This window comes from Triturus cristatus, chromosome 8 (assembly GCF_964204655.1).
Source record: "Triturus cristatus chromosome 8, aTriCri1.1, whole genome shotgun sequence".
Classification (NCBI taxonomy): domain Eukaryota; kingdom Metazoa; phylum Chordata; class Amphibia; order Caudata; family Salamandridae; genus Triturus; species Triturus cristatus.
The window spans coordinates 351,657,548-351,683,946 of record NC_140591.1 but is presented as its reverse complement, the minus strand read 5'-3'; the positions used below and the strand labels follow the sequence as shown (position 1 = coordinate 351,683,946).

General features: G+C 41.5%; 1 protein-coding gene across 1 annotated transcript in view; it reads right to left on the bottom strand.

Moving 5' to 3' along the window:
* Positions 1-26,399, bottom strand: part of RXFP2 (relaxin family peptide receptor 2) — a 1,146,426-nt gene that overhangs the window by 223,489 nt on the left and 896,538 nt on the right. The window contains exons 9-10 of the mRNA XM_085621667.1: positions 16,673-16,744; positions 2,352-2,423 (exon numbers count right to left, since the gene is read on the bottom strand). Of these exons, the coding sequence (XP_085477793.1) occupies positions 2,352-2,423; positions 16,673-16,744 (144 nt within the window). The remainder of the gene's footprint in view (positions 1-2,351; positions 2,424-16,672; positions 16,745-26,399) is intronic.

The following is a 26,399-nucleotide window of genomic DNA, read 5'->3' as shown; positions in this document are numbered from 1 at the left end:
AGCAGAGTTTTTTTCTCCGCTCGCGATTGCAAAAGGTACGTACGCGATTGCGAAATGTAAGATTGCGAGCGCGAGCTGCCGCTCGGGTAGAATTTCTACCTGAGCGGCAGGAATACCAGCATAAACTGCAGTTCGCACTGTACTCCGCCACTCACGGAACTTCGCAGAGTTATTTTGTAACTCTGCGAACTACATCCAGGCCTGCTGGTGGGTTCGCACACCCAAAATTGATGATGGGAGACAGGTCCAATGGGAAGGCCTGCCATTTGCTGAGAGCTCTCTAATCCTTTTTTGTTTTTAATGTTAGTCTTTTTTGTATTTGAACAGTTTGAATAAAGTATATTTGGGTGAGATCTTACACACAAGAAGGTACAGATACGGCCAAGCAAAAGCTATTGTGCAGGAACAGCTATAGTTAAATCCCATGCATAAGGGTTTGCTACACATGTGTTATATGAGCAGGATATGAACCAGTACACTACAACACAAACACCTCTCCCAACCTTTACTCACATACTTTACAAATTCGACACCTTCATACTACAACATGTCAGTCATAAAACTAATCAAAGAGTGAGTATTTTGAGTTAAGGTAGAAAGTGGGTGATATAACGATTTAGAAGAGCTGCTAAAGCTACTTACAGCTTGAAATCTTATTTTATATCTCTTAAAGTTTATTATGAGAAGTTGTTACTCTGCAATGGAAATCAAATTCAGCAATGTACTTGTGTTAACTTTCTGCGCATGACAGTTGGTTGGCCATGCTATTTGCACCAATTTATGCTGTGGATTGCCACCTTGCATGGAGCAAGCGCCTGCGAAAATATAGGGCTTGAGTGGGCCTGATACCTGTGCATCTCTGACCCAGTGGATATTACAAATTGGACATTGAAATGAGTCTCTATCGGGCCCCATATTCATGTCCTTAACTTAAGTGGCATGAAACACTGATCGATTTCTAAACAATGAGTGTAAAAGGTTAAGGTAATCCATGTCACTGATTTAGTTTCTGTTTATATTTTACAAGCTTTACTTAATCTTGCATTCCCTAACAGTGTTAGGTGTTTCTGTAATGTGTTTCTGTGTAGCATGATACTTTTTGTCCATACTTTAAATTGAGTCACCTCCAGGTGTTAATAAAGGACTACAAATGGGAGAGCTCTGGAGTTGAGGCTGAAGGCATTACGAGTAACTCAGGGGGTCAAAGAGTTGTTCAGAACACATGGTCATCCAATCTTTGGCTTCTCTGAAGAGCCCACAAAGCAATGTTCACGTATTCCAGTTACAATTGTGATTCTATGCAAATATGTGTGGAGGAGGTACACAGTTTTCAAAATATTGACATAGTGAAAGTAAAAGAAAATGCAGTGCCTACAGTTGAGCGCGTGTGTTTCATATATACGGGTAGAGAAGTGAAGGAAATGTGAAAAAGGGCCTCCAGGAGGTATAGGAAAGAGGATGCAGAAGACTAAGATATGCAGATTGACAAGACGTGGAGAGAAAAAGGGCACGCATGTCTAACATAGAGTGAACATAATGGGAATTATTGACACACTCTGAAGGCCGCTAACCCTCCCTAAGACCACAGTGATGTTTAATTCACAGACTCAACACATTTTAGAAATGTAGCATTTTTAATATATCTTATTGACAACAAAATCATTGTTGTTACTCATTTATCTGAAATAGCTAACAAATATTGACAAAACCATTAGTTCTGGCTGGTTTTAGGTGTGCATCAGTTGTTGTATTATATCTGGATGCAGTAACAGAAAGCTCAGAGAGAAACCAAAATACTACTTGTGTGGCACACAATGAGAATCCCATAAATCTAATTTATGTGTTTAAGCCACCTCACTTAATTACAAAGGCCGCACCTGTTTTCAGCCGCGGCCCGTGGAGGGAGTTCCGTGGGGCGGTAAGGCGGGGCGGGGGAGGGGCAGGGTGGGGGGTTCTAAAAACCGGAATATGGATAATTGCAGGTAAGTAAACAATTAAATAAATAAAACAAATTTCGTAGCGCGCGCTGCATCGCAAAATGCGATGCAGCGTGCGCTACGAAATTCCGGTTCCGTATTCCGGTTTTTAGAACCCCCCACCCTGCCCCTCCCCCGCCCCGCCTTACCGCCCCACAGAACTCCCTCCACGGGCCGCGGCTGCCTGTTTTAGAGACTAACACTTTAAGTAGTGTGGTAAGTATGGTTATATTCATAAATGCCAATAAAAAGAACTTTAAAAAAAAGTAGTGTGGTAAGAAAAGTGGGCCTGCAACATCAGACTTCGCATACCTTTCCTGCCTCCAATTTATGTGCATAGGTATTTAAAATGGAAAAATTCACAAATATACTTACAGTACTGTGAGTTCGCCACAGGTAATGAACGTGGAATTTGTTAGATACTTGATATGATTGCCTTCAAAATCCCTAAATAAGAACAATGAAAACAATCAGCAGTTGAATATTTGCATTGTATTTTGTAGTAAACTGTCAAATATGGTAGTTAAGAAAGAAACAATATTTTTCCATATGTCTCTTTACCATCTTCACATAAATAAGTGCTTTCCTAGTGGCGGTTTGTCCTGCTCACTGGTAACTGGTGCCTGGGCCTAGTACACAAGTCAGTGGGATTTTAAATGAGGCGTTTCACTTTACACTTGCAAGCCGTACGTTGAAAAGTAAAATGGAGGGAACAGCTTTTTTGTTGTACCTTATTTTACCTTAAAATAATCTCAGAAATACAATGAAACACAGTTAAAGTACAGTTCTGATTATAAAACAAAAAATAAATAGGTGTTTAGATAAACTAACCACAACTCATGCCCTCGTCATGCATTGTTTATGACCTCACAGGTTGCATCCCTCAGGACATGTTAAATGACATCACAGATGACGTCACTGTTGAAATTTCAAATGACATCATTGAAGGCAAAAAGGGACTAATACTTGCCATGATCAAGACTGGAGGATCAGTTGAAATGTATCATATTTAAAGTGAAGAAATGTCACCTTTTTGAACAAAAGTAATAACACATATTTTAAGTGTTGTTATCCTTTCTTACGAAACATTGGAATTCATTGTTGAACTGATACAGCTGACTGGCCCCTGCAACTCAGGTGTGCTGTGCAGAATTATTGTGCGGTCTTTGGTGAGAATATATATTATTTTTTTCACTGTAATAACAAAAGACTAAAGTGGAGTTTGATGTGAGGAAAATAGTACAATTTTAACTCACTTTATGAAAGCATCAGAAATTCACTGAAAAGAGCACTACTGTTTAAAAAAACAGAAGAACCAGGGAAATTCGCCAGTTATACGTAACTGACAAAAATATAACTTTTACAGCCATATATTTCAGAAGTCATCAGTGATTTTATAAGTGAGGTCATCAGCAGTGTATCACAGCAGTACAAGTTACACTTATGTCAGTTATGTAAGTTACACTTATTATAACTGGTGATTTTCCTATTTTTAGGTTTTTAAAGGCTTTATAATCAATTTCTGAGGGTTTTTTAATGTAAGTTAAAATCTTACTACCTTCTTCACTTAGAACTCCACTTTAACCTCTGTGTTTTTTCAGGGAATTTCTATGTTTTTCTAAAAAGTAAAGTAATATCTTATTACAATTTGTTTGTGGCGAACTCATCAAAATGCACAAGGGGAGATTGACTACATTCCACACTGCGCATCGCTGAAAGTCATGTTTGACAGGGGAGTTGGTGCAAGTCTCCCGGGATTACAGAGGGTTGTGTTGGGTCCAGTGGGACTCCTGCAGGATCCTGATGATGCAAAGAAAACATTTATTTATTTTTAGCCCAAACATAGAAAGGAGCACAGTAGAGATACCTTGACCTCCTAGCACTTATTGGGGTGTCCCACGGGGGCTAGGAGGCCAGAGTATTCCTGTGTGCCCCTTGCTTTACATTGTTTTACATATTTTCAGGACTCATGTCTGGCAATTGCAGCAGCAATGTTTTCTTCATGTTGCAGCTGCCAATCAGATTGATTGGTCCTGCAGTACTCTCGCAAGCTCTATCAATGAGACTTCATTTTTTTGTGCTTTTATCATGGGAGCCCTGCAGCAACAGATATCTTAAATTTTGAACCTTAATTTCTCTAAAACAGCTGAGCAGAATTGCATCAAGTCACAAAACACATACTTTCTGAGCAAAGATCTAGCTCTCTTCCAAATATGGTGTAATTCTGTCCTGTCGCTTTTCCTGTATCGTTGTCAAATTTTTTCTATGCAAGGGAAAACCAGCTTTTTGGTTCCTCTTTTTCTCTGCCCTGGTTGATGGATCACCTCAAAAACTTCCAGGAGGAGCTGAAGTGGCTGAACTTTTTCTTGTAAAGTTCAGTGAAAAATGTAGTGAAATTTCTTCAAACTGCGTCAAAGTTATTAGCAAAAATAGAAGCTCTGACACACGTACAACTACACAGGGGTTAATATATATAAATATCTATGTAATAAATAAATAAATATATATATATATATATGTGTGTGTATATAAATATACATATATATATATACACACATGCCTGTGTGTGCGTTAGTACATATATATGTGTATATTCACTGAATAAGCAAAGGTTCAAGTGATGTTATACTTAGGTGAAAACGTCAGTTAAAATGTAATGTTTTGAGGGGTGTGGCTTCGGCGCCTTAGGAAATGGCCGCCGCTACTGAGAGCTCCGCGGTGGCGTGAGGCGGCGCAGTTGTTCCAGGCTATTTTCGCTCGCTGTCGGAGCTCAGAGACTGCTTCAGGCATCATTCGAAGTGCTGCTCCAGCCACCAAGTTACAATTGCAGGCATATGGTGAGCGTGAAGACACTTTTCGGCTCTATGACGGCTGCGATTTACTCGCGGCCGCCATTTTGTTTTCCTTCACAATGAGCTCCTCACGTTTACCGCCGCTTTTCCACAAATAATGCAGACTTTTAATGGGATGTTTATATAAAGAAGAGTCTAAGGCAATTTATTGGAGCTCCTCTATTGTCTTTTTATCTGCCTTGATTGATGCAATTTTTGTCATTTGGCTCCTCTCATGCTTGCTGCTTTTTGCATCTGGAGAATGACTGGTTTCCTCAGAAAAGGGGTTTGAAATGGCAGACATGTTATTCTTTCGCACTCTGCTGCTGTTCGCTCATTTTGGGTGATAACACTTTCTGAACAAGGAGCTTGGAACTATTATCGGCGTTCCTTTTTTGAATATATAACCCATACAGTGGCATTGTGTGTTACTCTGCTTTCAGTGACTTTATACTACTGTACTTTTCTTACCAGAATTTTGTTGAGGAATACCTTTTCTCAGTTTAGACATGGCAGCATCTCGGACTAATCGTAAGGAAGCTCTGCAATCCAATGATGCTTCTTTAGAGGATTTCAATCCTTTTAACATCCTGCAAGAGGGCGCGGATGATACTCCTAGTGACTCTGCTGCTACGAAGGGTTCCTTTTCCTCTATGACTCGACCAGGCTCCAAACAAGGATCCAAAATACCGTCTTCGGCTTCCTTCATGCCTAGAAAATGAGGAAAAGCGAATCCGCCCTCTCCCACCAACTCTTCTTCGCCTCTTTCGTTGGAGCTTATCCTTGAGGAGATTCGCGCCCTCAATCCATATATGGAAGAAACTAACACTCGTTTGCAGAGTTTGGAAGATGATTGGTCTCGTACCGAACAAAGGGTTGATGTTCTGGAGAAGCGTGTTGATTCTGCTCAGGATTTCACTGCTCAAGTTCCTCATATTCACAAAGAAGTCGACCATCTCAAACAACAAGTTGAACAGTTAGAAAATCGCAATAGGCGTAATAATCTGCGCATTTAAGACCTGGCTGAAGGACTTCAAGGTTCTGACCCAATATCCTATTTTCAATCTTTTCTTCCAACTCTTCTTGGTTTTCCAGAAGCTGCGCCATTAAATATTCAACGTGCACACCGTTTGGGTCAGAGCCCCCGTACTTCATCTTCCTCAACGAAGCCTAGAGGGGTCATTTTGTACTTCCTAGAATATACGGATCTCCTTAAAGTTTTACATGTTGCTAAGCAGAGGGGAAAGATTTCTTGGAATGGTTCTAATCTCTTTTTTGCTCAAGACTATGCCAAGGTTACTGCTGACCGTCGCAAGAAGTTTTTAGATATGAGGCCACCACTTCGCAGCATGCTCGCTCGTTATGGCTTATTTCATCCCTGTCTTTTCAAAGTAACTTATAACAACAGAACAACCAACTATGAAGACCCTGATATGCTTCAAAAATTTTGGAACTCTTGTAGAGGAGTCTCTATGGATACTTCTAAGTCATAATTTGACATGAATGCCTTAGCTCCAAATGTTCACTGTTTGTTACTTATTTGCCCTTAATTGTGAATCTCTTTTGTTTTAGTCATATCTGCAAGCGTTGGTGTTATTATCACTTTCCATGTTATTATCACTTTCCATGTTAATTATTATTCTTATTTTTTCTTTTAACAGGTTGCGGTCTCTGTGTTCCCTTATTTTTTCGTTTTCTTTTCGTTTTGCCTGGATGATGTTCTGCGTGTGCTTCTCGTCCTGTGATTTCTCGTCCGGCGTCTGGCCTTCTCCATGTGGCTCCACCTACCCCACCATGATTGTTCTTTTGTGGTATGTTTTTCTATTATCGTAATGTCTTCTCAATTGTTATTAATCTTGTTTTGTCTTTTTGTTTTCGGATATCTTCACTCTTTCCCTCTTTTTCTCCTCTTCCCTCTGTTTCATCTATACTTTCAGCTTATCTTTTATGCTTCTCATTTAACTCATCTCTTTCATTATCCTCATTTTTTCTGCTGTTTCATGATCTTCTGTATTTCTCACTCTTATCTCTTTATAATAATGATTGTTTATTTTGCTGCATTCTTCACCTTGTTTTTGCTTGCATGCATGGCAAATTCTTTTACGAATTGTTTTGACTAAGTCTATATAAGATTTAAATGTCGTTAAATATTATATCTTGGAATGTTAAAGGTTTGGGTTCTCCTATCAAACGTCAATGAGTTTTGTCACATATTGCAAATTTAAAGGGAGATATTGCTCCTCTACAGGAAATTCATATACAGGATACTGAAATAACTAAATTACGACGGAACTGGGTAGGCCATCTTCTTGCATCACCGGGCTCAGGAAAACGCAATTGCGTTGCTATTCTCTGTTTAAACGCTTAGATGTTCAGCTCATAAGACAGGATAATGATTCTGATGGTAGATGGATTGTGATTTCCTTACTGATTAACAAGATTCCTCTCACTATTTTTAATGTTTATGCTCCCACTACGCGAGATAAATTGTTTTGGCCCCATATTCTTTCACTTTTAATGCAATGTACTGATGAGTATTTGATTTTTGGTGGGGATTGTAATATGGTTGTAGATCCCTTTATTGACAGGAACTCCAGCTCCAGATTTGTCCTTTCTTTTATACATTCTCAATTCACTTCCACTATTTCTCAAAGAGCTCTTGTAGACTCTTGGAGACTCTGTCATCCCACAATACAAGAGTATACTTATTATTCACCTGCTCATTCTTCGCAATCCCGAATAGACTACCTCTTTATTTCCAAGGCTCTACTTCAACACATTTCTCATTCAGACATAGGCTCTATATTAATTTCTGATCATTCCCGGGTTTCCTTGAGTTTAGACCTACCTTCCTCCCATTAAAGGGAATAGACGCTGGAGATTTAATAACTCTCTTTTATTAGATCCTAAGTTCACGTCAGCCTTTCTCGAGTTTGCCTCCTTATTTTTCGAAGAAAACGAATCCCCTCAGTTATCTCCTCAACTTGTATGGGATTCCTTTGAAGCTGCCTCTAGGGATTTTGCCATATCCTTTGTTGCCCAAAAGCGATGTGCAGCTTCTCTCTCGTCTCAGGCACTTAATCTACAAATTAAAAAGCTGGAACACCTTTATTACTTGTCAAAAAGCCAATCTACCTTAAAGGAACTCATTAGCGCCAAACTTTCTTTTAATAAAGTTTCTACTGATTCTGCAAATCTATATTTACTTAAATCTAGCGCTAAATACTATAGTGCACAAAACAAATCTGGTAATCTCCTTGCTAAATATCTCAAAGTTAAAAAAGAACGTACTAAAATTGAGTCTATCACATCTTCATCTAATACCGTGCTTCATAAAGACGAAGACATTTTTTTGGAATTCTCCAATTTTTACAAATCACTATACACTCCAGAATCTCCACCCCTCTCATCTGACATTGATCAATATTTAGCCTCTATCCCTCCTCCTCCTTCTTCTTTAGATGTAGATTTCTCCTCTCTAGAGTCTGATATACAAACTAAAGATATTCTCAATGCTATTCAGTCACTTAAAAAGGGGAGAATTACAGACCTATTTCTTTAATCAATTTGGATTATAAAATTTTTGCGAAGATTCTTGCGCTTCGTCTGGATAATATTCTACCTCACTTAATCGATAAAGAACAATGTGGTTTCATTAAAGGTCGCCACCTCTCTGACTACACCCGTCTCTTTTTCAATGTACTTGTTAATCAGTAGGTCTCACTCCCAAAAATCTTCGTTAGCAGCCATGGCTTTGGATGCTGAGAAAGCTTTTGACAGGGTTAATTGGCAGTTTATCTTTTCGACTCTCACTTGGTTTGGGCCCTAAATTTCTTTCCTATATTTCGCTGCTTTACTCTTTTCCAAGATCATTTATTTTAGCTAATGGACTTGTTTCTTCTTCTTTCCCACTTCTAAGAGGTGTCAGGCAAGGTTGTCCTCTTTTATTTATTTTGACTTTAGAGCCCTTCTTATCTAAAATCCGGATGAACAAAAATATTACTGGTTTCCCTTATGGCGATAAACATTTAAAAATCTCGGCATATGCTGATGATATTCTTTTATTTATATCTAATCCTCAGTCCTCTTTACCGGCTTTTCTTTCAGAAGTCTCTACTTTTTCCTCAGTTACTCAATGTAGACAAATGCAAAATTCTTCCGTTAAATAAATACTGTTTCCATGGTGATATTGTATCTTCTTCTTTTCACTGGAGTCCTACTAAGATTAAGTACTTAGGTCTATGGTTCACTCCTTCTATTAGGGATACGGTATCTCTCAATCTTAAGAATCTCCAGTCAACGTTAGCCAATTCCACAGCGCGATGGCACCCCTTGTTTTTATCTTGGTGGGGTAGACTAGACTCTGTAAAAATGATGTTGGTCCCTATAATTTTATTTTTCTTATCTAATCTTCCTGTTAACATTCCTAAATCCTGGTACACAAAAATATATACTATTTTATCACAATTTCTGTGGCAGATCAAAAAATCTAGGATGTCTTTTTCCAAACTTAAACAACCTAAACACTTAGGTGGAGTTAACTTCCCCGATTTTGCATCTTATCATACTTCCTTCTTTCTTAAGAATTCTTCTTCATTATTATCTCAAAATGCGACTGATTTGTTGTCTTTACCTTTGTGGGTAGAAATTGAATCTCACTTCGTTTATCCTTTCTCATTTGATTAATTTTTATCCTTATCTATTACCCCCCAAAAATGTTCTCTTCCCATTCTTAAACATACTCGTAAAATTCTTCATCCTCTTATGCTAGATGGTTTAGATGAACGAAACCGTTTCTTGCAATCTCCAATTTGGTATAACAATCACATTAAGATTAAAATCGGACTCTTTTTTGGAAAGATTGGTTAAATCTTGGTCTTAAATGGACTCATCAGCTCCTTCTAGGTGATACCTGCTTACCCTTCTCTATATTGCAAAACGCGTTATTCCCTTCCCTCTTCATATCATCCTAAATATATATTACTGACCCTAGCTGCTCAAAGTTCTTATGATAAACTCATGACTTCTTCCACACAGATTACTCCTTCTCCGGTTCAAATTTCGTTCTTAACAGTGAACACTTCAGCTTCTCAAATTTATAATAAATTGAGACACATTGGTCAGCCTCGGAATAAATCTGCAGTTGAATCTAGCTGGGAATCTGATTTAAGCGCTTCCTTTTCCACTTCAATATGGGATAAAATTTGGACTAAATTAAGGAAATCTTCTAGGGCAGCAAATACCACACAAACACTATTTTTCATATGTAATAGACTTTTATTCACTCCTGCCAAATTACATCAGATTAACCATCTCTTTCCCTCTACCTGTTGGTCATGTCCAGCCCCTGTTGCAGATCTTAAACATATGTTATTTACATATCCAGTTATTCATCAATTTTGGACTAGGGCTTGGCAGCAAATTAACAAAATATTTCACACACATATCCCTTTTTCTTTTTCTCATATTTTTCTAGGTAGTGTTGCAGAAGTTTGGTCCTCCTCCACCTCCCTTAATACCCTCATTATTGATTTGCTTATAGCTGTTGCTTTTCAGCAAATCACTAAATCGTGGAAAAATGCCTCAAACGTTTCTTTTCAGGCCTGGTGGTATGGTGTTTATTATAACCATCGATTAGATAGAGCTTATGTTCACCCAATTACACTGGCCATTAAACGTGACTTATTATGGCTACCCGTCACCAACTTTCTAGATATGTCTGCTCAATCACTGCCATCTCATATTCCAGCCATAGAAGAAGTTTCCAAACCTCCTTAGATTATAGTTAATTCAATATTGTCATATTTTGTGCTTATTCTCAATATATAATTAACTTTGTAGTAGTGAGATCATTATGATATACATGATATATTTTTGAACAATATTTTCAGTTGTATTATTATAGGATATCTATATCTTTTTACTTACCCTCCCCCTCCCCGTTTTTCCTTCTATCCTTCTTATTTCATCCTTCTTTATTGTACACAGCATATTTTCTATTATTACTATATACTGTATTGTATTACTGTTGTATCTTATACTTCTATCCAATAAACTTTCTTTAAACTTAAATTTTTTTTTTAATGTTTTGAGCTAGAAATAAACACTCAAATTTGCCAGTTATTGTTAACTGAAGTAACTATAACTTGCACCTCACCTTCACAGTGTTATCATTAATAATCGCCACTGGAGCGTTCAATATGGGAAGTATTGGCTAGGGCGGTATCCAAAGAGTGCAAGGTATTTTCCCCTATTGTTGAATATTGGCATTGGGCTCTTGTTGTCTATGGCACTCGATGTCCTTGTGTTTAGAGTGCTGGTCACATAAAGAGTCTTGCAGAGCTGTAGACGGCCAACCATTTTGAGAGCCCCGCTCCCCTCCCCAGTATGCTGGCTTCATCCCAAGGTGGCGGTCCTCCTACCAATTGAAAGAGATAGAGGATTTGTTTACTAGCAGGCTCACAACAGTAAAAAAGGACTCTATTAACAGGCAGTTTCATTGAAAGAAAGGAAGGACTCCTAGCCCTCAAACCTCGTGGGAGCCCTGGAGCCTAATGGAGCAGCCATTTCTAACAGTATTAGGATGTTTCCTCAATAGTTCTGATGATTGTGCTGTGGGGTTTGGTCCCCCTCCATCACAGCTCGATTGACCCACTTAACATCCCTTTTCCGTAACATGACGCAGGACAACCCTTCCTGACTATAATTCAATGATTCAGTGTGAGTAGAGTAAGTGGACACTACTCTGCCACCATACCTACATTAGAAGGAGGTCCACCTTCCACCCAGGAAAGCTGAAGTCCAATGAGTATATAGATCTATGTGTCTCTAACCTGCCTGTAACATTGAAAACAGAAAGTGTGAAACCCCGAATCAGTGAGATGAATCACATCTCAAGGGATTACTTCCATCCTGTTGTTGCTGTGAGGGCGGTCAGCCTAGAAGAGAGCTTTGTGTATTTGACCCTTCTCCTTCCACCCCTCACTCACATGCTATAACTCCCCATTTGTTTGTTTGGCTCTAGCTCCTCGCTCAGACATGGATCTTGATTTACAATTAGCACTCAACACCGAACAGGAACTGGCAGGCAGCAAAGCCTATAAAATTAAATACCCTCCCAATCGAACAAAAAACACCTCCATGAGCTTTATACACAGACTTTTCAAATCTCACCCAGAAACTCTAATCTCTGACCCCTACTTCTGCGCTTCTAGAGGAGCCTTAATAAGTAATCTTATCTTCTACACGAAAAGAAGAGCCCACTGGAGGAATGCCCTGCTTTTTGATCACTGCATCCAGGAAAACGCCTCAGGGTCTAAGACTATCCATAGCTCCCTCGCCTGCTTTCAAAGCCAGGACAACCATCTCCATTTATAACAATGGGATTATCCTCATCCAAACATCAGACCGTAACCTAAAAGTATTTTAATTACATCTTCTCTATCATCAAACACCCTGCATCTAGTAAGGATTCTTCCACCTCCCAAGGTCATCCTAGCTCTTCATGCCACCCACAGGAACCCCAAATAGTGTCTCTGCATACCCTAGCCACATTAAGCGTTGCACCCTTTCCCCCCTCTCTCCCCCATGGCGATCAGCTTACACAATACCAACTCCCCTTCACCACCCGGTAGGGTTGAGTCCCCCGCTTCAATCACCAAACCTGAATGTGCCCACATTTCACTGCTAGAACAGGGGTAACAGAGATACACAGCAATAAAAGTAACTCTATCCCCCTGATTCTACCATTGGCCTCTTGGACACTATTAGCTTGCCTACTACACTCTCCATCACCCAAATGATGACCATCTCTAAGTAAGAAAGCTTAAACCTGACCAGTAACATGACCCACATGACCCAAGCGCCTCTGTTCAGCAAGCTCCTGAGCTCTACACCTCCACACCCTAAACTTAAATCCATCTCCATCCCCAACTCCCCCCCCACTGGCTTCCTCAGGTCAGCTCTACTCTAATACCACAGTACAGAGCCCCCCCCCCACTATCCGGCCCCTTGCAACTACCCACAACCACTTTTTTATGCACTAAGCTAGAATACAGACTTGGCGAGATTACACTAGACCTACAACAACTTAAGACAGACTTACAGAGCCTAATTAACATCACCTCAGAGTTGGCATAAAACTGGTGGCCCAAAAGGACTCCTGAAAATAATAGACACAGCTACTCCAAACCTACTAACTACCACGCACAACTGCCATCATACTCCCCTGCCAACATTATCTCAACAATTTTGCCTCCCCTCAGCTGAGGCAGCGAACTTTACCCTACTCAAATGCCTCCACTTGCCCCATCAGGCTGAAAGATCCTCTATCAGACAGCAACATTCACTCCCTCCTCCTCACATATAATCCTACATATTACGTTAAACCAGACATTCTGGGTCTTATCCAAATAATTCCCTTGAAACCACACAGAGAACCTAGGCCCAATTCTAGAGACGTAAACAAGTTCAACCTTAAATGAGTTCCCATCACACAGACTATATCAGCGGACACCAAACCACACCTGAAATGCATGCTACTCAACTGCAGATCGGCAATGAAACATTCAGCGGAAATCACTGACCTCATCCTTGCACACAAGCTTGACCTATTATTTTTGACTGAAACATGGTTAAATGGCTTCTCCACATTTAACCAATGACAAACCATTGTGCTAGCTACTTTTGAATATCTATGCATAAATATTGCGAGTAACAACTGGCAACTATGCGAACTGCACAAGATCTACCACCTATCAGGAGGCAACCTCCTATTCATCGAACAAATTATGGAAATCATCTGAACCAACATGGGGCAACTTTTCACCCAGATCTTCCTCTGAGACTTCAACCTCCATTGGAATGACCTAATTGATCCCTCAGTTGAAAGCCTGGCAGACCTCAACCTAATTCAATTCTGTAACAGCCCTACACACAACCTGCACGCAACCCTGGATCTAATCATTGCTAAGGCCAATTGCTTTCAACTTGAATCTATCGTCCCCTGTGACTGGACAGACCACCACTCCATCACTTTCCTCATCACTGAATCTGTGAGTACACACAAGGCTCAACTACAGAAACCCTGACATTGGAAAAGGAGCATTTGGAACATAAACCATACAGACTGAGATTGCTCAGCAAGAACATCTTACCTCCTCCTGTGGACATGTCAGATGTCTATTACGGTGGTTTCTTTCAATGTACAGAGATGACCATTTGGCCAGTGGCCATGTCTAAATTTGGCAGACGGTATTCTGTCAGCATGACGGAGATAAGTAATCTCCTCCACCATGCTGATAGACAGAGTACCACCCTTCAAATGCTCAATAAGGTCAGTCTTCAATTTTGGATAGTTAGTCTTTCAGTTAAAAGGCATCCATGAGCTAGTGGGCGTGCTTGGGGGGGGCAGGGCGGGGCGGGGGGGCAGGGTGAGTGTAGTAAACTCCGGCATATGGCCGACGGGAGTTAAGTACATAAATAAATAAATAAAACTAATTTCATTGTGCGCGCTGCAACGCAAATGGCGTTGCAGCTCGGACAATGTAATTTGTTGTATTTATTTATTTATGTACTTATGCTGGAGTTTACTACCCCCCGCCCCGCCGCACCGCCCCGCAGCACTCCCACTAGGAGGCGCGACTGTCCATGAGTGTCCATGACCAAGGCTATGGGAGGGTGGAGGATGCTGAAATGGGCTGCAGGTGTTAGTCAGGAGAGGATCTGTGACAGTTGATTCCTCCTCAGATTATATGTTTTTGTAAATCATCAGTGGTTGGTTAACCATCTGGAAGGAAGGATAATGTATTGTTTCAAGAGAGGCAAGAGACAAAGTCAAATATGACAGAGGTGTAGATATAAATAAAAATATGGTGATATTTAGTAAAACATCACTGAAACTTATCTACAGCATTATGCATGAGAAATGTGGCAAACATTTTTAATCAATATGCCAATCTCCACTGTTGTAGTGTACCCCGATAATGTACAATTAATAAGTTATTCCAATCACTGATCCAAAACGAAAACACTTCCTTGGGCCGTATCATGGTCCCATTTTCTGCAATGCGCTTTCGCGGAATCAACCTGGGCATTAGTTTTTGTATCTTTTAGGCATATACTCACTTGAAATATCTTTGAGTAAGTGTATGTTCAGTTAACAACAAAACCAAGAAAAGCAGGGCAGTTATTGCCTCTTAAACTACCAAGTTCTGCTGCAAGCAAAAGATACACTAACTCGGTGATATTTTGAGTTAATCTATGTGCTGAAGATGCCAAAACGAAATGCACAGACCATGTGTGCATCAGCACTGCTCTGAAAAATAGCATCTTAGGTCAGTCAATGAGTAAAGACGGCAGTCCCTCACTCGTCACAGAGTGGGATGGGTTCAGTGAGAGTTGCTGACCCCACCCCACTCTGTCACCAGGTGTCACTGATTGACACTCGGCCCTGGGCACTTCAGGGATTAAAACTGAAGTACCCAGGTCTGAAGCAAGTAGTGACTCCCCCTCTTGTGATGAAGAGGACGTGCTTGAGGCACGTTTGCCAGGCTGAGGAGGTCACGCCCACAGGCAAAGATCAGCTCAGGCAGCCAGTAGCCTGCACACATAGCTCATAACAAGCTCCTGGCTGCCTGACCTGAACAAGAAGAGTGATTTGGCACTCTTCACTGGAGAAAGGTGAGAGGGCGTGGCCCCTTCATTCATATGGATGGGCCGTGGCTTCTATCCGTTCAAATAGACTTTTGAGGACATTAATGTCAGCATTGCTTAGTGTGGTTATGGAGGAAATGGTTACGTTGATTGTATTGGTTGCCTCCGGACTGTTCTTTCTAGTACTAGAGAAATTTCTACGAATAATGCTAGAACAAGTAGAGATATTGATTATTTTAATTACCTTTGTTGTAATTATAACTACATTTGATAAACTTTAACTTAAAAATTCTATTTTTCTGAGGTCCTATTGTAAATGTAAAAAATAAGTGAGACCCGTGCGGGTAAGAGCGATAGGGCCTGGTGGGGGTATTTCAACGGACAATGACGAGGGGAAATTAATAATGTTTTCTCGTCATCGTCTGTCGAAATCCTCCCTCACCTCGCCCCACCGCCCCGCCATCCCACCACTCTTACCTGAATGGGCCACGGCTGCATACGGGGAGCGTTCCATATCACCAGGTGTCATAAGAGGGCTTCAGACAGGGCAGTGGGCTGAGGCCTCGTTTCGCTTGCAGTCTGATCCTCATGTTAATTTTCTAACCAGAAAAATCTAGCCCAGAAGTCTCTCAGATGGGAAATCCAGGAGTGAGAACACCAATGCATTTGTAATTGGACTGATTAGTATTTCACCCAAGGATACAGCTCAGCCCCACTGAGCAGAGAAAGAATAAGGCCAGGACAAGACTTTGCATGCAAATAAAGGGCTTTCAAGTGGATTTATGTGACAGAAAGAGAAGGGGTTTAGCACCCTGATTTCCACTCCTCCCACACCCACCGTTGTATTGGTTGTATTTTACTCTGCACCAAGATTTTGCTTCACAGTTTGTGATTCTTTTTCTGTGAATCTAGGTATGTGATACCTGCATTGCCAATTGTGATCCAATCAGGGTGGACATTATCTTGTGGTTACTGGCTGTCAACCAAGATACGTAATGGTGAAGACACCTACACAGCAGCTCTTGGAATCCACTCCACATACAGTAATGCGTGCTTTCTTTTGCATCACGCAAAGCATCACATAAAGCTATCAGGCCCATACAGCATGTAGGTTGTGACATTTTATGCCAAATCTGTGCGCTGCATTTGGAAACCCTGCATATGCTTTTAAAATTTTTACAAACGCTTAACAAAGTAAGAATGTCTACTCACATCCAATTAATCACTGGCATCTGGGAACACATTTTTGTGGGAAGGGTCTCCAATGAGTTGTTTATCATAGACCTTAAAAAACATAACAGAGAGGTAAACTTAGATTAGCTCAAGGTGTGGGTTTAGGATTTGTAATAATACCTTCAGATCCAGAAGCATTACTCGTCCAATAATGTACCACTCTTACATTTCTTGTAACCCGAACTTTAAGCAATTATTATATAAGGCTATGGTCTATATTTAGATTATCCTAATGTTGTTAAAAAATCAAGGTGGCATGCTGAGCAATGTGAGTGCCACACTCAGTTGCCACACACCCTCCTCAGCTTGGGTGTTCAGTATTTCAGTTGTACACACAGTTCATGGTTGTGCAGATGGCCTTTGCTTTGTTCACCACATGCTAGTAAAGATGTATGTTCCAGTGTAAACATTGACCACTTTTACAGATTCACATTAATGGTGCATTGATCCTAAATATTATCTTAGCATTTCTCTGGAAACGACTCTTGACAGGCGGAAACGCACATCCAGGCCATTATCTGGGAAAACTAAGAACCAGTTATGCCGAAATATTTTACAACCAAGAAAAAAAAACTTCTACAGGCATTGTATGCAAAGGAACCTCCCCACCGGAATTTTCATTCACACCAGTTACTGGTCAGAAGTTGAACCAGGGTGATATAACAGCATTATAGGCTCCTGGGCAAAGCAGTGCACTGGGCCCTGCCTACACAACCACTCACGGAAAGTTAATGTTAAATTCTGGTCTGCATGGGGCCCCTATGCTCATGGGGGCCCCAGGCATATGCCCAGCATTTCCATGCGTTAAAACGGCACTGGTCAGAGCCTCTCTGTTAGATTCTTTTCCTTTTGGTATGGGGTCCCTCCCTGGAGTAACAGCACCAGCCCTATATATGCGTGTCTGGCTGCGTGCTCTGCTTCACTCAGGGAGTCTGAGGTCTGGGAGAATACCAGAGTGGAGTGGTCCAGGGTGGGCAAAGGAGCAAGTGCCTATGAGATGACTGAGGGGGGAGGAAAGACGTAATCCCTCATTTAGCGATTGGTGGACTGTAATCCATTCTTCCAGGGAGGGATGCACTCTGCTGGACTACAGCCCATCATATTTAGAGAGCTCCACCAGGCAGGAAGAGATCTCTGACCTCTAGAGGAGCTGGTGCCTGCCAACGAAAGAGTTTGTTTTTGAAAACAGATATGTCCCTGACACTCTCAGAGCTATCTCCCAGCCTGTGGCAGTCATTTCTACGTGCTCTCTCTTTCAGACCACCAGGCTTTCCTTGCGGGTCCTATCAGGAAATGAATAAGCAAGAACATGTCAGGAATAGGGCAAACAGTCTGCTGTACTTTGACTGATGGCTTAATGTCAGTAAACGATTTCTGATGGCAGAGACAGCCTGAGGCCCCACCACAAGAATCATGGCAGTTCCCCAACTTTATTTAAGGAGGGAGGGGGAGGCACGAACTTGGTGGACAGGGTACTCTGGAGTGATCGCTGTTTGAAGTGCGACCCAAAAGTGTGGTCTGATCAGACTTTTATCCAGTGGTGTCTTTGCAGTTCATTCAGCCTTGAGTTCAAGTACCTGAGGGTCTGCATTCATAATGTGAAAAACAAAACTGCAGATGGTAAAATCGAAAAGAACATGAAGCACTAAACAGGCACATAAAATTGAGACAGGACAAGTTCAGTTTTGATCAGATTCAAGACACATTGGTGTATTTTCATCTTTATCTAATGTCTCTTCTCATTCTGATATTTGTACAAATTCTTTATTCATGTGTAACTAGAAATAGCAGCTTTAGATTGAAGAGTGCTTTGGACAAAAGAGCCTGTGCTGGCTGGTTAGCTCACCTCAGACTTTACTCAACTTGAGAATTCTGTCTGTTTAGGAACAAATATTTGGTTCCTAAAATTGAATGATGTAATTTTGCTGTTGGTTGGGGAATACAAAATATCATAATGATGTTGTTAGCAAAAATGCTATTTTTATTTATACAAATTATCTATTTTATGAGTAATAGATAATGATTTACTTAGAAACTCTATGATATGTAATTTTTATTTTAAATTATATGTATTATCACAACGTGCGTTTCTCATCAAGATATAGCACTTTTCGTCATGATACATTCATCCTCACATAATGCTTTAATGATTAAAAAAATACAGCCAGTGCTGTTTTTATTTGGAAATAAACTTTGTGATTATACATATGATTAAGAATATTTTTGTACAAATGCAAAAAATTCTAAGTGAATAATTATATATTGTTGTTTAAATAGAATTGTGTATACATTCAAATACAAACATTTTTTTAATAACAGCATTGGTGTGATCATTTGTATTACACTCCCTCAACACCATTACAGATTTCAATTTTTGGATCCCTTTATGAGAAATGTGTTATATTGAGACAGACAGTAGGAGGTTATCTGGATTTGAGTATGTGCAGGGCCAGTGAAACACACTAGTATCTCTATATCACAAAATAATCCAAAATTTCTGATTTCACATAATAAATATATTTTTGCTTTAGGTGGGATTCTTTTTCTAAAACTTTAAAGAATAATTCTAGTATAATTCAGTATGTTTCAATTAATTAAATATTGTATTCAAGATTAAGGTAATAGTGCTGTAGCATTTGTTTATTTTGTTCTACATTTAAAATAAATGTATACAGTTGAATTAAGGTTTATCATAAAAATGTTTCATTTTTTTTTAAGCGTACTAATTTTTTTCCTTCCTCCCAATCTTTTGCCATATGGAGCTCTCTGCCCTGGGAGCAGACACCTTCACATATGTGTGACAAGTTACTAGTAGTAAATAAATTTGGCTCCATCCCTTGGTTTCAGGGGTGAAGACATGTAAGTATACACTTTGGAGCACATTTACACTCAAAAACACTGATTACATAAGAATACACAATTTAGTACACAATGGATGTGTACATTTACATGTGTAAATTTACTAACATGTGAATTATGGACTGATCTTTAACTATGAAACGCTTAACCAAAAAAACAGATGTCTTAATAGATTTTAAGATCAACAGTCAGCTTTCAGACCTAAATCCCTGTGAAACAAATGTTTGCTCCTATTTGCTTTAGAGTCATTAACGTCAGTGGTATATCCCTTTCACAAAGCTTTTTTTTATGGTTATTTATATGCGTTAGAAATTGGGTTTCTGGTTGGCTAGGGTCTGCACCTAAGTCAGGCAGACCCCAACACTCTAGTCAGGGTAAGGGAGTTACACACCCAAGATAACCCCTGCGCACCCCCTTGGTAGCTTGGTAGAGCAGTCAGGCTTATCCCAGAGGCAATGTAAAACGCATTTGCGCAACACACACACACCAGAGACACAAATACACCACCAAAGAGACTGCACACTAGTATTTACAATTATCTCATATATTATATATAACATATAGACCACAGTGACATATCACATTGTCAACTAGGCAACTGTCATAACATCACAGTTAGCGCAATAAAGTAAATACTTATAGATTGCACACATCATGAGAACACCCTACACTATCAATGTACATCTTATGCAGGTCCTGAAATAGTACTCGTTTTCCTGACAGTGCAGGCATGCAAAACGACATAAACATATCAGGGCATGAAATGCAGGTTAGGTTAGAGAGGAAACCACATAAATCACCATATAAGCTCACACATATGCAGCACGTAGTAATCACTTCCAAGAATCATCACATGTGTGCAAGAAAGCAAGGCAGGTTGTGAAAAAGCCCATAAATCACTGTATTACCATCAAAGCAAATCAGCCTCAGAAGTGCCTTTGCCTCTGTTAGGATCTTTCCAGTAAATGCTCACTGTGAATCAGGCAGACACAAAACATTGGCCGCGGGAACACTTGAGTGCCTACTACAAGTATTTTGGTAATTCCCGACAGATTCCTAAATATGGCAGTCTTCTGATCAGGGGGGGGCTCCATCGAGAACTCACCCTTAGATTGTCACCAACGAAAACCATTGTCCTCTAGGTAAGTGCAGGCACTGGGGAGAAGGGGCACCCACGTCGGCAGGGAACCCTCGCTAGGTCCTGTCGCATGTGGAATCATCAAAAAGCAGCTCCCCTGACGTTGCAGCATATCTAGGACCCTCTGGGGTCTCTCGGACCACTGGCAATAATGGCCTCATGAGCGGAGCTGCCTGGTCCTCTCAGTAGTATGGGTCGGCTGTGCTTCTGGCACAGGGGCTCTCTGGACACGCCCGCTTTCCACTGCGGCTTCAGCTCGGCCCACCACGCTGCCAAGTTGCAGAAAGTACCTAGCTGGATCAGAGGTGCCGGCGGGGCTGACCATCCAGTGTAGGCTCCCCTGGCGTCACTCTCATAATCGTGAAAAATTGGGACATGAAACACAGGTGAGAACCCAGAACTTCTTGGAAGTCATCACAAGAAATGTGTTTTACATGGTTTATAAAGGAAATAAAGCAGTGTGGGTAATTACTCACTTCCTACGTGTCAAATGGCACTGCTGCAGGGTGCAGCCTGTTGACAGTTAATTCTGCTTTATTATTTTGTTGCACTGTTGTGTAGAAAAACAGGCCTCACTCTCCATGCACAACATTTTGCATCTATTGCCAAATCTGAACCGCATGACTTGACCTCTGGTGTCCCACAGGGCTCAGTTTTGAGTCCCTTGTTGTTTAACATTTACGTCCGCCCTTTAGCTGATGTAGTGGAAAGCTGTGGCTTGACCCTTGTTTCCTAAGCAGATGATGCACTATTCATCTTTACTTTGTCATCTTCACAGAATCATGCACCTTCTGACCTTAACCTGGGCTTGAGACGCATTTCCGCATGGATGAATAAAATTTGCTCAAGTTCAATGGGGATAAGAGGGAAGTCATGATTCTGGGAAGCCACTTATCTCTATGGGACTCACAACATTGGCCAGCATCTCTTTGCTTCTCTGATGACTCCTTTGCCAAAGGTAAAAAACCTGGTATTCTTGTAGGATGAGACACTTTCAATGAAGCCTCAGGTGACCATGGTGACTGCCACTTGTTTTGCTGTGTTTAAGTGGCTAAGAAAGATAACCTGGATGATCCCAGTCTCAGTCCAAAAGAGGGTGATCCAGGCCCTTATTTTATCCAGATTAGACAACGGCAATGTGTTATAAATGGGTGCTGGCAAGATAACAACTCATCGGTTGCTGGTAGTACAGAATGTGGTTGCTAGGCACCTGCATCGCCTTCCAAAATCAGCCCCAGTCTCTCATCTTCTACATGAGTTCCACTGGCTCACAGTCTCTAAGCACATTAAATGTAAAGCCCTGTGCTATATGTTCAAGGCTAAAGCTGGACTGGGACCCCGATACATCCAGGGCTTGCTGGTACCTCATCAGCCAACCTGAGCCCTGAGATCTCTGAATCGAGCCTTTGTTTAATGTGTCCAGAATGTGCCTGGCCCGTATGAAAAGGTGTTCCTTTTCCTACCTAGGGCTAAAATTATGGAACATCCTTCCAGCGCACTTGAGAACTTGCACGTCATTACTTGCCTTTCCCAATTGTTTGAAGACCTGGCTTTTTTAATCTGTTACTCTTACAGTTCAATACCTTGCTGCTTCTGTGCCAGGAAACCCCTGGGGGTAGCTGTGCACATTGTAAATCATTAAATAAATAAATATTCTGAAAGGTTCCTTGGAAAAGTACAACCTTTCTCAAGGTGGATGGCGACATAATGCAGCAAAATGTTGACAGTTCGAATGCATGACTCCTCAAACACCTAACTGCTGTTCGGTGGGCTGACCAAAATGTGAACGACATTGGTAAAAACTCAGTGGCTGAAAAGAGCTGATTCCTGGCCCCATTTTACATACAGTATTATTGGGCTGTTCCAAAACATGACTGACACTTCACTAACGAGCCTTAACTAGGGCAAAACCAGTCCTTGCTTGCTTGTGGAGCACAGGTCAGGGAGGACCTGGCCTGGCAATTCATCCTGGACTGTGCCCTTTGGAGAAGGGTCAAGATTGAGTCCAAACTGAGGTGGCATGGGGTACAAAAGAACAATCGACCTGGATATGGCCACAAGTGATTACAAGTGGCTGAGATTAATTCAAATATTCCATTCATAACTGTTGTTGTTCTTCAGAGTGCCACCCCAAGTGGAAGGGTGTTATTTCAATACGTGGATCCCGTGCCCTTTGTGTCACTGGTACCAAGCCATACCTGACTGATGAGCCCCAACTAGGGCAAAACTGGTCTTAGGTTGCCTGTGTTCCAGTTCAGGGTGGATCTGGCTTGGCAGTCGAGGAGGACCTGGCCTGTCAGTTCTGGCTGGACTGTTCCACTGGAGCAGGGTCAAGACTAATTTGCATACAGCTGTTTCCAAACTGAGGTGGCATGGTGTGCAAAGCAATGATGGACTGGGATGTGGACCTGGGTGATTACCAGTGGCTGAGACTAAATCAAGCATTCCATCCATCACTTTTTGTATACTTCAGTTTGAAACTTCAGCTAAGCAAAGGCGTAACGGGGAAGACCCAAAGTCCTCCTATGTATATGAATTATTATTAATATGTCAGTATGTTAAGAGATTACTTAGGGCCAGCAGACAGACAGGTAAAGCTGTGTCTATGCCGGAACAAAAACATTTAGGCATAATATAAATCAAACTCCTCTGGAGCTTGCAGCATTACACTGGACCACTGTAGGCTCCCTCCTATTGTGGCATATGATATTCACCAAGTGGAAGCTGTTTGTCATTGACAGATTCCACATTGTCAATAGATACCACCTTTATTAAGATGTCAGTTTCCATTCAGTGGTTTGTGACCACAATTACGGTAGAATACCAATGATACATTTTATTGTGATTTGTAAGGAGATGGGGAACCCCTTTCACATCCCCGTCTGTCTTCCTAATTGCAAGAGTAATAATGTGTATACTGCGAGCCGCAAAGACGTTTGCACCTCACGACATACCTTTTGAACACAGAGTCAGGTTTTTTGCGGTCGCAGATCCTTCGACTTTAAAAACTCCATCCTTTGCAACCACAAAATCATGTATATATTTATGATTTGCAGGGTCATTTAGAACTTGGAGGATAGTTCGCTGGTTGGCCAAGGTGCGGAGACCACGACCTCTTCCACCATCATGAAGGACCATCTGCCCTATTCAGATATCCCCACCAGCCTTACAGGGGTAACAGTTGTCAGGATGGGGCTGAATGCTACAATCACACCGCGCAGTTCGTTAGGACTGCATCGAGTTTGGGTTAAGCCCTCCCTCTGCAATTTATGGACAAGTATTTAGAGCTTTGGACCTCGTTCAAAGATGGCCGCCGAGGTTACCTGACTAGCCCATTACGTTTGAAGTCTCGCGGGATCGCGAGATTTCGTCTCCTCACGAAGCGCGTCTTGCTGCGCACTTCAATTTGACCATAGTCGTGTGAGGGAGCTTTAGCTCACGCTCCTCACAAAGAACTTTGATATTTGGAAGAAACAGTTTGTCTCCACAGAACATTAGTCTGTGGTTGGAGACACATCTCTGAGAAGATTGTAGACTCAAGTCTGAGTGAGAGAAAAAATCTTAGTCAGTTGGAGAACTGAACCAGAGTCGCGGAAGAAAGAAGAAGAGATACCAGAGTTCCAGAGTAACTTCCGTATTTCCAGGGTACTTCGTCCTCCGTTAGGCTTACCGTTGAGCAGGGGGTCCGCCTGGAGACCAGCAGCAGTCACGGTGAGAGTGTTCATTCAGTATCTCAAGTAGCAGAATCGGAGAGACAGTTGTCCAGATCATTTGCCACTCTGCAGAACTTTGCTTCACCTCAAGCTCTGACTCCCCTTCCCGCCCTCAGCGCTTTTCCTTGAACTTTCCCTTCCTCTGTCTATCCTTCCCTGTCCCTTTTTGCGCGTTTACTAAGAGCAAGGGAGCCTCGAGACTTCACTGCAACTATCCTTCCAAGCAGTTAAGACTTGTAGCGGAAGAAAGAACTACAGGTTCTCAAAACAGCGGTTACAAACTGTCAAATCTGTTAAGACCATAGTCAGGTAAGAAAGAGAAGCAGAGTAATGATATGGTGGAATTCTGAAGGAAGTAAGTGAAGAGTAACCTAGTGTATTTCTGTGCTTATACAGGTTAATAGAAAGCCGTGAACCTGAACAACATCGAACAATATAAAGAGAGGCAATACTCAAGCAAAAGATCTGGTAGGAGAAAGGCTCGGATAGTGAGAGAGCGAGGAGCTAGAAATGTTAAGTAGGTAGAGAAGGTATTGAAAGGTATTTTGTCTCCTTCTGTGCATTAGGTCTCCCTGAAATCCCACTGAAGATTGAGGAGGGAGCCAGGCCAGCTCGAGTGTCTCTTTCTCTGTCCAATTCCCCTTTCCCCCTGCCTGGAGCAGCTGAATTAACGCAGTGAGCTCTGGGAGGAGGGCATTGGGAACTTATCTTCATTCTGCCTCCGTGGAGAGTTTCCGTTTGGCCTTCCTGACAGATTGAAGTGCCCACGAGTTTCCTTCACCTGGGCAGAATGGCGGAAGGATTCAGTTTAAAGGCCTTAGGGGATATGTTGGAGGGGATTCAGAGGGAATTAGGCACCCTAAGTGATGAAAATAAGAGTTTAAGGCAGGAGGTTATGGCTTCTAGACAGGAGACACTGTTATTGTCCCAGAGAGTTAGTGAGATATCCTCAGGGGGAACCCCCGCTCAAACCTTTCCTAGTGATGCACAAACAAAACAAGATCCACGCACTGTAGCTCAGGTTGTACACTCCGTGTCCCCCATCATTCCTTTGGCCCCCCCCGAAAGATATTGTGGAGACCCTCAGAAAGCGCAGCTCTTTCTCACCCAATGTTCCTTACATTTTATGTGTCGTGCCAATTTATTCCCAGATGCTCAATCACGAGTGGCTTTTATTTTGTCCTATTTGGGAGGGGATGCTGCAAATTGGGCCATGCCATTAGTATCTCGGGACGATCCTTTTTTATATAATTTAGAACAATTCAAGACAGAATTCCTCAGAATCTTTGACAGACGTCGAGTCTCCCAGGCTACAGATAATGAACTTTTAGAACTGCGTCAAGGTAATAAGGATCTTATCTCTTACTTAACTCAGTTCAATAAACTATTGGTGGAGACCAATTGGCCAGAGGAGAAGAGATCAGCTTTGTTTTATCGAGGCCTACGTGATGATATCAAAGATACCTTAGCACAGATTCCAAAGCGACCTATCGAATTTTCGGAGCTGGTGGATTTAGTTCTTGAAATCGATTTTCGCAGCGCAGAGAGAAGGGGCGAAAGGAAGACGAAGGACTTTCGCTGGAATTATCCCCGCTTTGACCGAATGAAGACAGAACCCAGTAAGTCAACTGGTGGAACGGCAGAAAGTGAACCAATGCAGATTGGGTCTGTTCGTGGCCCTTTGAGTAAGGAAGAGAAGGATCAAAGAAGACTGAAGAAACTATGCATGTATTGTGGAGGATCTGGGCATTTTGTGAGAGAGTGTCCGAAGAGGCCGAAGACCCCAAATCCGGGAAACTCCCAAAACCATCTGTAGGCGGAGTCGCTCAGATGGCGAAGGAGAAAAATCAGACTCCAAGTGATCACCAGATTTCGAACACTCTTCTGACTCGGGCGCCACATTTAACCTTACAGATGAAATTAAGATTTAGGAGGCAAGAGCGGCAAGGAGTGACAATAATGATCGATTCAGGTGCCACTGGCAATTTTTGCGATA